Source organism: Gossypium hirsutum, chromosome A05 (assembly GCF_007990345.1).
Source record: "Gossypium hirsutum isolate 1008001.06 chromosome A05, Gossypium_hirsutum_v2.1, whole genome shotgun sequence".
Classification (NCBI taxonomy): domain Eukaryota; kingdom Viridiplantae; phylum Streptophyta; class Magnoliopsida; order Malvales; family Malvaceae; genus Gossypium; species Gossypium hirsutum.
The window spans coordinates 9,057,295-9,074,874 of NC_053428.1; the positions used below are offsets into that span (position 1 = coordinate 9,057,295).

The 17,580-nt window shown below is 31.5% G+C and overlaps 1 protein-coding gene across 2 annotated transcripts; it reads left to right on the plus strand.

Annotated features, from left to right (window-relative positions):
* Window positions 1-11,803: 11,803 nt before the first annotated feature.
* On the plus strand, window positions 11,804-16,623 carry LOC107959104 (U-box domain-containing protein 13). 2 transcript variants are annotated; one of them, XM_016895082.2, is made up of 4 exons: window positions 11,804-12,344; window positions 13,788-13,904; window positions 14,284-14,736; window positions 15,150-16,623. In XM_016895082.2, the coding sequence occupies exons 1-4, from the start codon at window positions 12,075-12,077 to the stop codon at window positions 16,323-16,325; spliced, it is 2,016 nt and encodes a 671-aa protein (XP_016750571.2). In that variant the 5' UTR covers window positions 11,804-12,074; the 3' UTR covers window positions 16,326-16,623. The 2 variants fall into 2 exon arrangements, with proteins under 2 accessions (XP_016750571.2, XP_040969157.1); XM_041113223.1 differs by lacking the exon at window positions 11,804-12,344 and adding an exon at window positions 13,243-13,587.
* Window positions 16,624-17,580: the final 957 nt, after the last annotated feature.

The window sequence follows — 17,580 nt, forward strand, 5'->3', positions numbered from 1 at the left end:
GTAATAAAAATATACATGTGTAATAATTATATTTGTACAATTGTAATATATTTATTTAATTAATTTTTATTTAAGTAAATAGATTTTTATTATATTAAAATATTAAATTATATAAAATAAATAAAATAAGGACAATTGGCTGGTGATGATAATAGACAAGTGTAAAATATATGTGTGTACAAATGTAACATCAATATTAGTTATTAAATAGATATTTATTATAAAAATTATTATTATTATAAAAAGGGAAAGAAAAGAAAAAGGGGGAAATTGGACCTTAAATTTGTAATTCAATTTAGTTCTTTTTACTTAATTTTGATGTTTTAGAAGCTTTAGAACAATGTTTTATTGAAATTAAGTTGAAGTTTTGGAAGTTTTCAGGTTTTTGAACATAGTTCACGTTGAACAAAATAATGAATTAGGGATTTGATTGAATGAATTTTAAGTTAGAATTGATTAAAGGATCAAATTGTAAACTAGGCTATAAGTTCTGTGTTGTAGGGATTAAATTGAAAGAAGTTTTAAATTAGGGTTTTATTATGAACATTATATAGTTATGTAGAATATGGAAGGAAATTGAATAGAAATAAAGTATGAATTGAGTTAGAAAAGTAAATGAGTTAATTAGGATTAAATTGGAATTAGGGTATAAATTAGATAGAAATTTAGTTATTATTATTAATTAGTGCTGTAATTAATAGTGTAAATTATTATTATTTTCATAACTAACAAATAACCCGAGGCATTGACACAAAAAGGAAAGGAGAAAGTTATCGAGGAGTAATCGCGAAATCCGGGTTTGTATTACTATAATTCAAGTTATTTTTATTAAATGTTAAATTTTTAATTATATGTACGGTAAGTAAATTATGAGGTAAGCATTATTATGAAATTGAAAAGGAAATTGATTTGATGATGGATAAGTATTGATATAGAATTGAATATTGATGAAAAGTGAAATTGAATTGATTCGTAAATGAATTGAAAATAATATTGAATTGAGAAAGTGAATCGAATACCTTATTAACTAGTCGGGCTGAGTTGGATATAGTTGGCATGGCCATAGGATTGGAAGAGTTCAAGGATACTTCGACCTCGAGTCGATGAGACACTGGGTGTCACTATATTACTTCGAATAGATTAGATGAGGTACTGGGTACCAACTTATTTCGGCTTGGCCAATGAGACACAGGCCATCAATTATTTACTTCGAACTATCCAATGAGGCACTGGGTGCCATATTGGAGTGTTTGGTTAGATTCGTGTATCTGTCACAGTCCGAGTCTGTTAATAAGGGTAATTAAAGGAAAGGTTAAATTGAATAAAATGAATTGGTTGAGCCATTAAAAGAAACGTGAAAATGGAACGCGAATAAAAAAAATGTGATTTGAATGTGAGTATGAGAATGGAAAGCATGAACCAATGGTTCATGAGATGGATAATGGCTCAACATGAATGTATATGATTTCAATTGTTGATTAGCTAAATTAAATTGTATGAATATATTGAGAATGACAAATTTATGTTTGAATTAGTTTAGTAAAAAATATATATATAAATAAAGTTATATGATTTAATGATATGGTTATTATGCTTATAATTTGAATTATGGTAATATCACTGAATATAAAATACTCAGCGTACGGTTGTTTTATTGCGCAGGTTAATAGGTATTCAGAGTCTCAGTTCAGCATCTAGGCGATCCCGACTCCAAGGCAAATCTCGGTGATATATTCTTCTTTTAGTAAAAGTGGCATGTACATAGATGTTAATTTGGTCACTTTAAAATGCTATATGCTTTTTGTTGTAAAGAATGAATTTGATATTTTGGTGTTTAAACTAATGAAATGGTATGAAAATTTATATGATATACATGGTATAATTGGTGCTAAATTTAGAATGGATGAATGAAATTCTAATTTAATTTTTAATGGTGACATAAATGTTCATAGAGTAAATTACAAAATTAATGTTATAGGTATGATTTTAATACGATTAAACATGAAATTGCATTGGTTGAAATATTGGTTTTGGATTGGTCCCTGTTTGAAATTGCAGGGAATGTTAGATATTTATAAAGGGGTTATATTAAATTTAAAAAAAAATCTGCGAAGCACCCGAACAACTCCCGATTCCTCTCTGATACGTATTTTGGGATTTGAGTGTCCAATTAAGGGACTTTATAATTATTTTATTAATATAATATATTTGATAATTATTTGAATATTAATCGTAAATTGTTCGATTGTCTGATAATGCCCATAACCCTGTTCCTGCGACGGTTTAGAGTTAGAGGGTGTTATAGTCAGATAATAAACCACCTTTATATATGTTTTTGTTATAATATCTCAATTACTATATAGAATTTATAACAATTATACTAGTGTGCTCAAATACTTGTGGGTATAAGAACAATATTTTAACAACCCGATTTTCAGTGGTGATGGAATAGTGGTTTCGAGACCACAAATTTCTGTCGTATCGACTCATAAATATTATTTTTAGAATATTTATAGAGTCATTATAGTCGTATTAAAATTTGATTTTGAAATATTAACGCTTAGTTAGTTAATTAAAAAAAATGACTAAATTGTAAAATGTACAAAATATGTTAATTATAATAATTAAGTGACAATTATGCCTTTAATAATGGGATGGCAATTAAATAGGAAATAATAAAATAGTGCGAATTGGATGACAATTTTATAAATAAATGGAAGTTTAATTAAATTAAGTTAAATTAAAGAATGAAAAACAAAACTTTATCCTTATCTTCTTCAAATAGCCGTGTAAAGCCTCTAACTTAACTCTCATAACTACACACATATGACTTGACATTCATACATAACATCATCGTTTTCACATAATTCACTTCAAGAAAATTTATACACTTATATAGTCTATCAATATTTTCTGCCATCGACAATTTCAAACAATGAATTCACTTAGTTTAGCTCAATATCAACAATTAATCAATTTCAATCTTTTAAGTCCATTTATCACTTACCTTTCTTAATCAATTTAGGGAACCATTTTGGAATTGAGTACTTCGTTTTCATCATGCCATAGTAAAACTATGGTCTTGTACATAGTCACATATCACACACCGTAGCCATAGCCCAGCCATGGTCTTACATGAATCACATATCACATTGATGCCATGGTCCAACCATGGTCTTTTCCGTCAATTCGTCTTAGCCACTGAACGAAAGTACTCAAATCCGTTGTTCCACTTAATTTGTACTTTTATTCAAATATCATTTTACAACTATCACAGTTTAATGACATTCATATGCAATAATATACTATATCATTCATGAAATTTTCATATCACAACATTAAATTTAGCCATATGAATTTACTAATCATACTTATTCAACCAAGTGTACATAAACACACACTTATTCAGTTTTGAATAAAATTTACTTAATCAAACATGTTGGGCACATAACATCGTAGACATGCCAAACAGACACGGATAGTCTTATCATAATAGACATAGTCATCATAAACCAAAGAACATACTTTAAGGATAAATCATGATCGATAATTTATGAAATAAGAGTGATAGGAAAATTGAGATAAAGAACTCCAAAAACGATACCATACCAGAAATCCGAGAACATAACTCATACGAAAATAATAATAAATATCCAAATGATTTCTCAGAGAAAACCGGAAGAGACAGAAGAATAGTCTCATGTAAGTTTCACCATTGACTTTTTTTTTCCAAACATAATAGAATTGAATCTCATATGGAGTGATAGCGATTTAACACTTAATAATAAATAATTTGAATTATAATAATATAATCGTATGTTGAGTATGTTTGTACTCAGTGGTATTACCATAATTCAAATTATAAATACTATAATAAATAATAGACATCAAACATGTAACAATATAAGTCATATGTGTTAATTATGCTTTAATTTCATATCTCGGCAATAGTCTTTCATCAAATTGCATCATATATCATCTATATTATCTTTAATCAATTCATGGTTCAAGCTTTCAATCTCATATCTCTATTTCAATTCACAATTCACATTTCTTTTCATAATTCCACTTTTTCACACTTTCAATAGTTTATTCGATCAAATTCATTTGACTTTCTCATTTCATTTACTCAACCCTATTAACATAACTCGGACTCAGACGGATACATGGATCCAACCAAACACACCAGTACGGCACATTGTGCCTAAAACGGTACGTAGTACCTGATCAATATACGGCACATAAGTGCCTGAAACGACACACGAGGTGCTTGATACGACACACAAGGTGCTTGAAATACGACACATAAAGTGCCTGATCAGTATAGCCGACAAATCCTGTACACTTCCAGTTCCTATGGCATGCCAATTATATCCGACTAGTCCGACAAGTTAATAGGGAATTCAATTCTCATTTCAATTTCACTTAATATTCATATTTACCCCTATTAACAAGACTCGGATTTTGGCGGATACACGGATTCCATCCAAACACACCAAAATGTCCAACCAAAACACACCAGTATAATCCTCCAAAACACACCAGTATCATATAATCCTCCCAAACACACCAGAATAATATAATCCATCCAAAACACACCAGAATAGCACAAAGTGCCTCTTCGGATAAATCCGAAGGATATAAACATCAGCATATCCAAATCTCATCTCCAAATGCCTTCTCAAAATCCTATGGCATGCCAACTATATCCGACTCAGTCCGGTACAGTTAATAGGGTATTCAATTCACTTTCTAGTTTCCAATCAATACACATTTCAATTAATCACATATTAATATCAATTTCATCACATTCCCAATCAATAAAATTTTCAAATATAACATATATCCAAAATTCTATTTCCACATCAATCACATATATCCATACAAATTCAATTCAATATTAATACTTACCTTAAAATTTTACTTACCATACACATAAATTTAAATATAACATTTATTCATACCTTTCTGAGTTCCGACTCATCATGATCTACTTTTGCTCATATATTTGAGTATCGCTTTCAACATTATCGTAAGTAGCTTGGTTGGGAAAGTATCTCTATCTTTAAGTAAAATAAATCTCATCAGAGTTGGAAGATATTACATTATCTTATCACAAGTTATATAATGACATGTATTTCTAGACTTCACATATGCTACGTTCGGTCCGAGAACCGACTAAACCTTAGCTCTGATACCATTAAATGTAATACCCCATACCCGTACCTGAGACCGGGATAGGATACGAGGCATTGCCGAAATTTTCAGAATAATTTCAATTAATTTATATTATTTAGTATTCATGTTTCATGTTTCATGTAACATCATTTTCATATATTCAATTCAAAATATCATATAAAATACGATACAATACTTAAATTGTTATATTTACATGCTCATTTAGGGTATCCGAACCTACCTGACTAAATTGCAGAAATACCAAGATTTAGGGGCATATTGGTAATTTACCATTTTCCCAAATTTCACCCAATCTTAAATTGATAATTTCATTCAATTTATTAATTTAGATAATAAAACAATTTATTCCCTTCAATTTAGTCATTTTTGACATTTTTACAAAATTACCCCCTAAAATTTTACTTTTATTCAATTTAGTCCATGAGCTTAAAACATGCAAATTAGCCATGCTAACTGAATATTCATATATATTTTTCCTCCTCCTCTCCATTCCACATCCTTAATGTATATAACATTCTTGTAAGTACGATTTCACAATTTACTTATTAATGCTCACATCAAGTTGTTCACAAGAGTCATAGTCACTCAATTATTTATAATTCGAGCTACAGAGCTCAAAATTAAGATCCGTAAATTTTCCCTAAAACTAGACTCACATATCATTCCACCATAAAATTTTAAGAATTTTTGGTTTAGCCAATTAGTACATTTTATTCATTTAAGTTTCCCCTGTTTCACTATCCACAGTTCTGACCTCTCTTCACTAAAAATTAATTATATCACAGTACAAAACTCGGATAATGTTCCCATTGATTTCTATTGAAAATATACTCATTAAGAATTCTAAGCATATAAATTTGAGACTCTAATTAATTTTCTCCAATTTTTAGTGATTTTCCAAAGTCAAAACAGGAGAACCCAAATTCATTCTAACCTTGTCTCACAAAATTTATTATATCTCATAATTTACAAATCCATTGCTTACAGCGTTTCTTCTATGAAAAACTAGACTCAATAAGCTTTAATTTAATATTTTATTCATCTTCTAATTCGATTTCTACAATTTATGGTGATTTTTCAAAGTTAGTCTACTGCTGCTGTCCAATATTGTTTTAGTTCAAGATGTTTATTACCATTTTTCCTCTAAATTTCATAGGTCATACAATTCAGTCCTTGCTCAATTAGCCCATCTATTAAGCTAAATTTTTCTCAATTAAAATTTTATTCCATCATTCTAAACTATTACACAACCTTTGAAAATCAGAATTTTAACACTAAACCTTAATTCAAAACTTTTTCACAATTAGGTCCTAAAATCAATTTCTATTGAAATTACTTGATAAAATCATCAAACAACAAAATCAAAGCTTCAAATTCATTTTATTTCATCATAAACAGCTAACACTTATCAATGATAGCTTTTAATTTTGTTCATAAAATCAAAAACTAATGAATTAAACACTTGGACCTAATTGTAAAAGTCACAAAAACATAAAAATCTCAAAGAAAAGGGCAAGAATTGAACTCACATATGTCAAATTATGAAAAACCACCAGCTTTCAGACCTCCCATGGCGTTTTTGCTGAAGAAAAATGATGATATCTCTAGATTTTTCAAATTTGTCTTGTTTTATATGTTTAATTTGCTAAATTTCCCATTTTGCCCTTGTTTCTCCTTGTCTTTTTTGCTGATTTTCTTGCCCAACCGTCCAGCCCATACAATTTGGGTCCAATTTCCTTTTAAATCCCTCCTTTTTAATCACTTAAACTATTTAATCACAATTTAATAAATTTTGCACTATTTTCAATTTAGTCCTTTTTAATTAATTGACTAACCAAACGTTAAAATTTTCTAACAAAACTTTAATACTAACTTAATAACACTCCATAAATATTTATATAAATATTTATAAATATTTATAAAAATATTTATGGCTCGTTTATAAATCCGAGGTCTCGATACCTCATTTTCAACCAAATTTACCTGATTAATTCTTTTAAAATCGCAAAATTCACTAATTAAAAATAATTCTTTTAAGTTCGCGCTTGGCCTATAATTATTATTTGTTAAAATTTCTAAACTTACTCGTCGGATTTAGTGATTTCGAATCACTGTTTCCGACACCACTGAAAAATTTGGCTGTTACAAGCCGAATGTCATAACTAGGGTGAGGAGAAAGCTTTGGTTGGCTTATTTCTTTGCATGTAAGTCATTTTGATCCTGTTTCTTATCATTTTTATATTTTTGAAATCGTTGCAATTAGGTCCAGCTAGCTCGTACCTTCGTTTTTGATTCTGTTAAAAATTTTAGAAGTTTCCATTGATAAGTATTAGATATTTTTTATGAATAGCATGGATTTAGAGCTTTGATTGTGTTGTGTGATGATTTTGTAAAGTGATTTTTGTTAAATATTGATTTTAGGATTAAATTGTAAAAATATCAAAATATTAGGGTTTGATAGTGAATTTTAGGTTTATTAGGGACTGTATGACAGTTTAGAATATTTGGATAGATTATTGATTTGAAAATTTTAGTTAATTTGATAGATTATCTAATTAAGGGAGTAAATTACAAAAATTGTAAAAGTTGGGGTAATTGCATAAATTTGAAAAAATAAAAGGGTATTAATTGTAAAATAGATTGGAAATGAAATATATGCTAATAAATAAGTAATTTTATATTTTAGATCAAGATCCCATAAATACTCGTGGAAATGGAAAAATAGCGGAATAGTCCCTGAACTTCTGCAATTACTACAATTCAGTTCAGGTAAGTTCGTACGGTTAAAATTTAAATTTTTTATAAATTGTTGATTGATATTATGCATATATTATATTGTTTGAATTATAATATTGAAATTGACATTCGGTTTGAATTGAACGTGGGATTTGAGTATATTCGTGATTTGGTGTATGACGGGAGTTTGGAGTGGAGATGATATTGGAAGGAGATATTGGCAGTTTACCTAGGTAAACTGGGGTTCAGCATTTGTTGCGAACTCTCATATTTTACTTTCTGTTTGGCGTGATTGGGTAGATCAGCTCTTACGAGCTTTTATTCAGCTCTTATGAGCTTCTGTTCAGCTTTCGAGCTTTTGTTGGTGTATTCAGGAGGACCAGTTCTTATGAGCTTTTGTTGACAATGTACTCTTACCAGTAAGTCGTTCTTCGAATGGAAAAATGCCGGTAAGGTGATTTATTTAATGAATTTGAAAGACATGTTATTTATTTTTGTATTGATTTGAATACGAATGTATTTATCGATTGAAGTTGTGAATGACAGGGAGTATTCTTGGATGATATTTATTATTTGATTTATTATAGTTAGTTCGATAAGATTTTATTTAACTTGTCGAACTTACTAAGTTTCATTAAGCTTACTTGTGTTGTTTAGTGTCATTATAGATTTTTGAAAGGTTCGGATGATCGGATTAGCACTTAAGTCACACTATCCAGCTTATCTTGGTAGTTTTTGAAACGTTTAATTCAGATTATATGGCATGTATAGGCTCTTGTGCTATTTTGGTTAATGTTTGACTTATGTAAATGTGATGAATGATATTTTGTGCAAATAACCAATTTGCAAATGGCAAGAGAATGAAGTATAGTTGTTATGCTAGTATGTGTGGCTTGTATATATTTGAATTGTTGTGATTGTGGTAACTTTATTAGGTATATTGTTTTGGTATTGCTTGAATGAGTTGATGAATTGAATTAATGTGTATTTTGAGGTAAAGTTGTATATAATTGTGGTACCAATGATGGTACATTGGTTAGGCACATATTAGGTCGGTTATGATGCATTTTTGACCTGATTAATGTCATTTTGATTTGATATTTTAGTTAGTATTTGAGTTTTTTAAGGTTCAAGTAAATTGAAATGGTAAACTTATGTTTTAAGGTTCATTTTGAGGCCACACGTCTTGAGACACGGGCGTGCGCCTCAGCTATGTGTCCTCTATAGGTCTAAGGTACGCAAGTTAGGCTGTTACACGGCCTAGCACACGGTCTGGCACGTGGGCGTGAGATCATTTTGATGGGTACATGGCCATGTGACCCTGCAGTCCAAAATTTTTAAATTTTTTTGATTTGGTCCCGGATTGTTTCTATAGTATTTTTAGGGCATCGAGGGCTCAATTAAGGGACATTATGGATGTATTTGAATGGAATTTGATTATGTTTGTATTAATGTATGGTTTGATTGGTTTAATGTTTCGTTTGTCCGGTAATGCTCCATAACTCTGTTCTAACGACGAATATGGATTGGAGATGTTACAAATATAAAATTCATATTACATTTTCTATAAATCTAATTTGTTATTAGATAAAAAATTGGATGAAATATTTGAACTTATGTTCAATAACAAAATATTTTTATCAAATAACGAAATATAACCATAATTTTTAGGAATAAAATATATCTCTTAAAATTAAAATATTATATTATTATATAAAATAATATTTATAAATTTATATAATATTTTTTAAAAAATTTAAATCACGTAAGTATTTAAAAAATTATAGGATAATTACCTCTGATCACTTGTGTAATTATCTCAAATCTTAACCTCCTCCTAACAATTGAAAAGCATAATTGAGAAAATCCATTTATACTAATTTTAGTGTGACTTGCTATTTACCATGATTATTTAAATATGTCACTCATATCTAATTATAAATAATTATATTTAAATTTAATTAGTAGAAATTTGAAAAAAAGAAAGTGCACATAATGGATTTGGGGTTATGTATGTATGCATATCCTGACCTAACCTATCGTGTATGTCATGAATTTTGAAATGACAAATGGGTTTGGTCTTCTCCGAGTATTAATACTGAGGGCACAAGTGGTTTATAATTATTACTTAACCAGACACGTGGTTTATTAATTAAGAGAATGTGAAAGAGAGGACAAGCCAACTTGACAAAGTAGGCCAATCACCATCATAATCAAATTCCCATTGACCCTTACAAGACAGTCTATTTATACGCATTATCCTTCAGTGTACTGTCAACCTAAAGTACTCAATACCGTATCATTCTTTTTTACTGATATTAATACGTTTAAGTAAAAAGCCAGTTTAGAAAAATAATACTAAACAGGATCTTAGCCAACCGCTTAAATGTCTTCTTCATTTTTATTTTTCCAAATGTTAAAAAATTGGCCTTTTAAGTTCTTTGTCCCTAAAAAAAGCTTCTATTCAAGTTTCGGTCGGCACTATTAGGGGTGTCCACGGCATACAAGTTTAGTGGTTAAGATTTATTCCAATTTTATTGATATAAGCTTTCTCTCCTAAATTATAACTTATGCAGTTTAAAAAAAATCTAATATATTTAGTAAATAAATAAATAATAGAAAATTAATTAACATTTTATATGTATAATAGACAAAATTACTTTTTTATATTACATTACAAAGTTTATGTGCAGTCTAAAATTTTTACAGCACATTAGTGGAGAATATACACACAAATTTCAGCTCTGAATCCTTCTCGCACGGCCTTCGTTAACCAAAATTTTCCCTAGTATGTTGCATAATAGGTTGTTTGATTTCCAATTTAATTAATAAATGATAAATTTAATTTTTTAATGTTTATGTCTTTTATCAATTTAATTTTTATTTTTATAGTTTAATTTGATATTAAATATTTTAAAATAAGTCAAATTTGATTATTAATATTTTTAAAAATGTTAAATTGTCATTTTTTAAAAATAAAATTTTTGATTAAAATATTAAAATTTTAAATATAACAGCTCGCATGACAATATTTATATAACTTTTTTGAATTTTTATAAATGATTTATATTTGAATATTTTATAAATTTTAAATTATTTGTTGATGTGTCATATATGATAAATATTATTATGTCAGTACAAAGTACATGCAGATTGCCACACAAGTTACCAAACCAATATGGTTAAATAATTGATGTTATAATCAACATTTTCATAAAAAAATAATTTTATTCTTTTTAAACAATAATAAAATTTAGCTAAAAAAAGAACAAATACTAAATAAATAAAAGATGAAATAATTAAGAATTAAATTTATTATTATACCTTTAAATAATAAAATTTATTTTTTTAAGAATTATAAAACCCTCTAACTATTGGTTTTATTTATTAAATTAACAATCATAAACGTTAACCTTAATTTTTTTTCAATTACGCCTTTAAAAATATGCATGATTTTAAAAGGATTAAATTGTTTCCAAAAGAAATCAAGTAATAACAAACAAAATTAACAAATTACTGAAATATTTTGCATGTGAATAATTGTATTAATTTTTGTAAAAAAATAATTGTATTAATAATTTATGAAAATTAAATTAAATTAAAATTTTATATAAAATTAAAATTTTTATAAAAAAATTATATATTAAACCAAAATTGTTATGAAAATTTGAGATTTTTCGGCAAAATTAAACATGAAATTGTAAAGAATTAACTGTTTAAACTCCTTTTCGGTCTTCACTGACCGCAAGACGACCGGCGCTAGTTTAACACAAAGTCAACGTCCAGTCCAAATCCTAGCCGAGCCGAGCCAAGCTGAACTTTGCAACGAGTCGTAGGTAAAAGACCACATGACATGAGTCCATCTAACATCTATTTCTAATTCTGAGCCCTCTCCGGCTCCGCTCTTCGATTTTCTTCCTCTTTCAATCCGGTCCGGTTCAGCTCACTAAGCCGAGCTGGGGGAAGAAAAAGGTCCAAGTAGGCTGCATATAAATTATCTTTCTCGCCCGTCAAAGTGTTCTCTTCAACGGAGGCGAGTTCCTTCTCATTTTAGCTTTCGGAAACTTAGCTGAATCTCCATCCAAATCAGAGCCTTTAAGTTTGAAAACGCTGTGTTTAAGCAAGATCCAGATTTCAGAATGGAAGAAGAGAAAGGAGAGCTGCTGCGGAGCTTGATCGATGCGGTGAACCAGATAGCTCCAATCGGCGATTACAGATGCGCCGTGAAGAAGGAGTTTTGCAATCTCGCTAGGAGATTGAAGCTGTTGACGCCAATGTTCGAGGAGATTAGAGAAAGCAAAGAGCAAATCCCCGAAGAAACTGTTAAAGCTCTGGTCTCGCTGAAAGAAGCTTTGGTTTCAGCTAAGGAGTTGCTCAGGTTTGGCAGTGAAGGCAGCAAGATTTACCTGGTGTGTGAGTATTGTTATTCGATTTCTTTTGGATCTATTTGGTTGCTGAAAATGTCGAGGAAAACTAGCTTCTCAAGTGTGAACATTTCTTACCATAACATTATCTAAAATCAATTGATAATATATTACGCTTAATTTTAGCTTAGCCCAGCGGAAGATAATGGAATATTGAAATTCTAATATGATAATTACTGCTACATTTTCTTATTAATTCATAAAGGAAATTGATATGCCTTGTTTTTTTTTTTAATAGTACTAGGAAACGATATTGTTAAAAAAAAAAACCACTCAAGCCAATTCAGTAGATGTTCTAGCCACAACTTCATCTGATTATTATTTTAAGTTCCCGTTGCATTCATCTCTGATTGTTATTATCTTTAATTTCCCTTTACACATTCAGATAATTATATAAGAAATTCTCATCTCAAAGATTTTCAAGCGTCACAGTCATCGATAAATACAAGGCTAAAGTATAATATGTAGTCCTGCAATAGGTTTTACTTCATAAAAATTGCATAACGTTGTTGATTAAATTATAGGATTGTCCCTTTGTGTATGAACTTGTTGTCAACTCTGAATCATTCATTTAATATAACTATATAACTATTTTGATCCTCTTTTGTTTCCATTAGTTGTCTTTTACATCCTTATCTCAGCCTCTGTTACTTTGCTTATAAGGTTATGAAACTAAGTGGTATCATCATCCCTACTGTAATTGCCAACATGATATGCTCGAGAGCCTGTGAAATTTAAGGAGGAAGTTTTACCGCTGGACGTTTTGAGTCTTTCATTCTGATTATGGAGATTTGTTTCTGCAGACATATTACTGCCTGCTCTGTTTCCGGAGGTTCTTTGAGGTTGTGAAATTGAGAGTGAATGGAGGAAAAGAGGAGAGATGGAAAGGGAAAGGAGCCGGGAGGTGGTACTTGGTACTAGTAGCATACCCAATATATGGATCCTAAGTTTCTTGCCTTAGTGATAACTTTTTGAACATTTTGGCAGAAGCGATGATACTTAATTGGGTGGGCATAGTTACTGTTTTCGCTTTGGATTTCAAGCTGGAATTGTATTACAACACTGTTTTTTAGGTTCTGGTTGAGATTGACAGTGTTGCTCTTGCCTACTAAGAAAATTACGGTCTCAGAAAATCAATCCTTGAAAATGGCCAATGATTGTATTATTCTTATATTTGGTCACTGTATAATTTGAGATGGAAGCCATGAGTTCATAGCCTTCAGAGAAGGTGTTTCTATGTTCTTTGTTTGAATAAATATTATTGTATATTGTTAATTTTTGCTACATCTATCTACTCTAAAATCAGCTGTTTGAAACTCAAGTTCAACTTTAAATGACAATTTTTACCCCAAACTGATTATATGTTGGTGAACCCTTTGCCACTGCATTTGGCTATTGACCAATAAACTCTTTTTATTCTGCTTACAGGTTCTAGAGAGGGATCAGATTATGCATAAATTTCATGAAGTGACAGCTCGGGTGGAGCAAGCTTTGAGTGGAATTTCGTATGAGAATCTTGACATATCAGATGAAGTTAAGGAACAGGTATAGATTTATCAGTAGACACGTCTTTTGAAGAATTCCACTGTAGATACTTCTCCTCTTGCCATGTCATAGGTCCTTTTCTGTATGACAAAAGATGATTACTTGAACCGTAGTCATCTTTGACATGGAAGAAAGTGACCTCAAGATATCACAACAATCATGATTGGTTGAGTTTTAAAGGAGTGGCAATTGGTTTGAGGAACCGAATGGATAGCAACTATAAGCATGGAGATACTCTAGGAGGGGAACGAAACCTACATATCATTTTATCTTAAAACTATTCAACTAGAGTTTGAAGCTCTAAAGAAACTTTAAGTTACTTCATATGTCATTTTGTTAAAAAAAAAAGGTTTTACATGTAGAATATTTCTATGTTTAGGTGGAGCTTGTTCTAGCTCAGTTCAGGAGAGCTAAAGGAAGGGTTGATGTTCCGGATGTTGAACTGTACGAGGATCTATTATCACTCTACAATAAAAGCAACGATGCTGCAGCAGATCCAGATGTTCTAAGGAGATTAGCCGAGAAGTTACAATTGGTTGGGATAGCTGAACTTACGCAAGAATCACTAGCTCTACATGAGATGGTTTCTGCCAGTTGTGGAGATCCTGGGGAAACATTTGAAAAGATGTCAAACTTACTAAAGATAATCAAGGATTTTGTACAGACAGAAAATCCTAATTTGGATGCTTCTGCAAGGGAAAAGAATCTTCCTAGTAGTAGTGGGCAAGCAACCACTGATGGAAATCACAAGACTCCAGTTATACCAGATGATTTTCGCTGTCCAATATCCCTGGAGTTGATGAAGGACCCTGTCATTGTTTCCACAGGGCAGGTACATTTGTTGCAGATTTCCTGCCCCGATAGACCAATCTTTTTTCTTATTTCTAGATCATTTCCAGCCTTGAAAAATGAAAACCACTTCTCTCTCCTTTACTTAAATGTCTGTCTGTAAATGCTTAAATTTGCTTGCTAAACTTGTTTGGCTATACACCTAGCATCTTGCATTGGCGAAGGGATAGTTCATGAAACGGTTCTAGTCATAGATTTGTTCTCTATTTAAATTGCTTTAAGTAACTAGACTTGAAGTTGCAACAGAAGTCAGATGCTAACTAAAAGGTGTTTTTAAGAAACTTGTGTCTTCAAATGCGTACTTTGGATGATTGCACATTTAAGCAGATGCTGAAATCTTGTTTTCCATTACTTTTGTGCTATATTTTTAACAGGTTTCCTTATTCTCTTCTGTAGACTTATGAACGTTCTTGCATTGAGAAATGGCTGGAGCAAGGTCACGGAACATGTCCAAAGACACAACAGACCCTCAGTAGCCCTGCTCTTACGCCCAATTATGTATTGCGTAGTCTAATAGCTCAATGGTGTGAGGCAAATGGCATTGAGCCGCCTAAAAGACCCGGTAGTTCTCGACCCAATAAAGTCACATCTGCCTGCTCACCCGCTGAACGTACCAAGATTGAAATTCTCCTCTGTAAGCTTGCATCCAGCAGTCCTGAAGATCAAAGAATGGCTGCAGGTGAAATCCGTCTTCTTGCCAAACGAAATGCAGATAATCGTGTGGCAATTGCTGAAGCTGGGGCCATACCTCTCCTTGTGACCCTCCTTTCGACACCTGATTCACGGACCCAAGAACATGCTGTAACGGCACTCCTTAACCTTTCCATTTGTGAAGAGAACAAAGGAAGTATCATATCTTTTGGAGCAGTTCCCGGTATAGTCCAGGTGCTTAAGAAGGGAAGCATGGAAGCTAGAGAGAATGCAGCAGCTGCTCTCTTCAGCCTCTCAGTAGTGGATGAAAATAAGGTGACAATTGGTGCCTCAGGAGCAATTCCTCCCCTAGTGACATTGCTAAGTGAAGGCACACAAAGGGGGAAAAAAGATGCAGCAACAGCACTCTTTAATTTGTGCATTTACCAAGGGAACAAGGGAAAAGCAGTGAGAGCCGGAGTTGTCCCAACATTAATGCGTTTGTTGACAGAACCTGGAGGAGGAATGGTGGATGAGGCATTAGCCATACTTGCAATACTCTCTAGCCACCCGGAAGGTAAGTCTGCCATAGGAGCAGCAGAGGCAGTGCCAGTTTTGGTAGATGTTATTGGTAATGGATCTCCTAGGAATAGGGAGAATGCAGCTGCGGTTTTGGTGCACCTCTGTGCCGGAGACCAACAGCATTTAGCAGAGGCCCAGGAACTAGGAGTGATGGGTCCTTTGTTGGACTTGGCTCAAAATGGTACAGATAGGGGGAAGCGGAAGGCTGCTCAATTGCTTGAGCGCATGAGCAGGTTTGTTGAGCAGCAAAAGCTTGCACAGGCGCAAGCTGAGGCCCATGCTCAACAGTCCCAGTCTCAGTCTCAGTCTGAGATTCAACAACCACACCCACCCTCTGTGGCATACACTGTTAATAGATGAGGTTCAAATTGCCTTAATTTTTGTTCCTTTTATCACCTTGTTTGTTTTTCAGTATCGAGGGAGGCGGCTTTGCTTCAGAGATGAAAGATCACCTATCAAACCTGTAAGTTATTCATTTGTTTGTGTGGAAGAATACATTATTCATTGAACCTTCAAAGTTCCCTAAAGATAAAGGGAAGTGAAAGGAAAGAAAAGAAAAGGGCTGATTTGTACTTGACATGAACTTGAATTTGTACCATTATGACATATGTTACGACGGTAATCATCCTCAGTTTTTATACGAGAGATGTTTTCCAAATTCAGATCGTACTTTGTTTTCCAAAGTCATTAGTGTTATATATATATATATATATGTAACCAAAAGAGGGGATGTGGTTGCTCAAGCGCAAACTTGTCAACCTTGAACTTCCAAGCAGTTGTATATATATTCATATATTTTCCTATGATATCTAGAAGCCTTAGCGAAAGGGATTGTGGTGTTAAAGAGAAGTGGCAGCACAATTCACAGCAATCTTGGATGGAAGAAGTGCAAGGAAATCCATAGGTAACAGATACTCAAGGCGGAAGTTTCGGAATAAATTTGAGAATATTAAATGCAGGAAAATGATTTCCTCTCTAAATTTCTAAGATTGATGAAAGGGTTATTCGGATTAAGCTACCTGCCAAACACAAACTTACCGCATGGGGGGTTAGAGGATGGGCAGTATTTGTGCCGTCCATCAAGCTGAAATTGAAATAACGTAGTTTCTTAAAAAACATATGGAATGTGCAAGGATTAGATTTTAAGAGTGTTAACAATTAATTCGAAGATAATGAATTTGAATTATTATTTGTAGAGTAATTTTTAGATTAAAGTTTTTAGATTCAAATTTAAAAATTTCTAATAAAAATTAGATAATAAATTAATAGAAAGAAATAATTAAAGAATTAAAGAAAAGAAATAAAAGGTGATAAATGGATTAATGAAAAGAAGAAATAAAATGAATGGATAGCAAATAGTTGAATAGATAATTTAGTTATTTTTGGTGAACTTGAAACTCCCTTAAAATAATTGTATTAATCAAACTTTTATTAATAAAAATAATCAAGATACAATGTATACGATGGCAGGGGAGAAGTCAGGGGAGAGGGGGGCTGGCATGGGCCCCGACCCCCCTAAAATGTAAATTTGCTCTTTTGGCCTTTAAAATTTTTTAAAAATTTTAAATTAGTAAAGGTAAAATTGTACTTTGGTCCTCCCCTAAAATTATAAAAA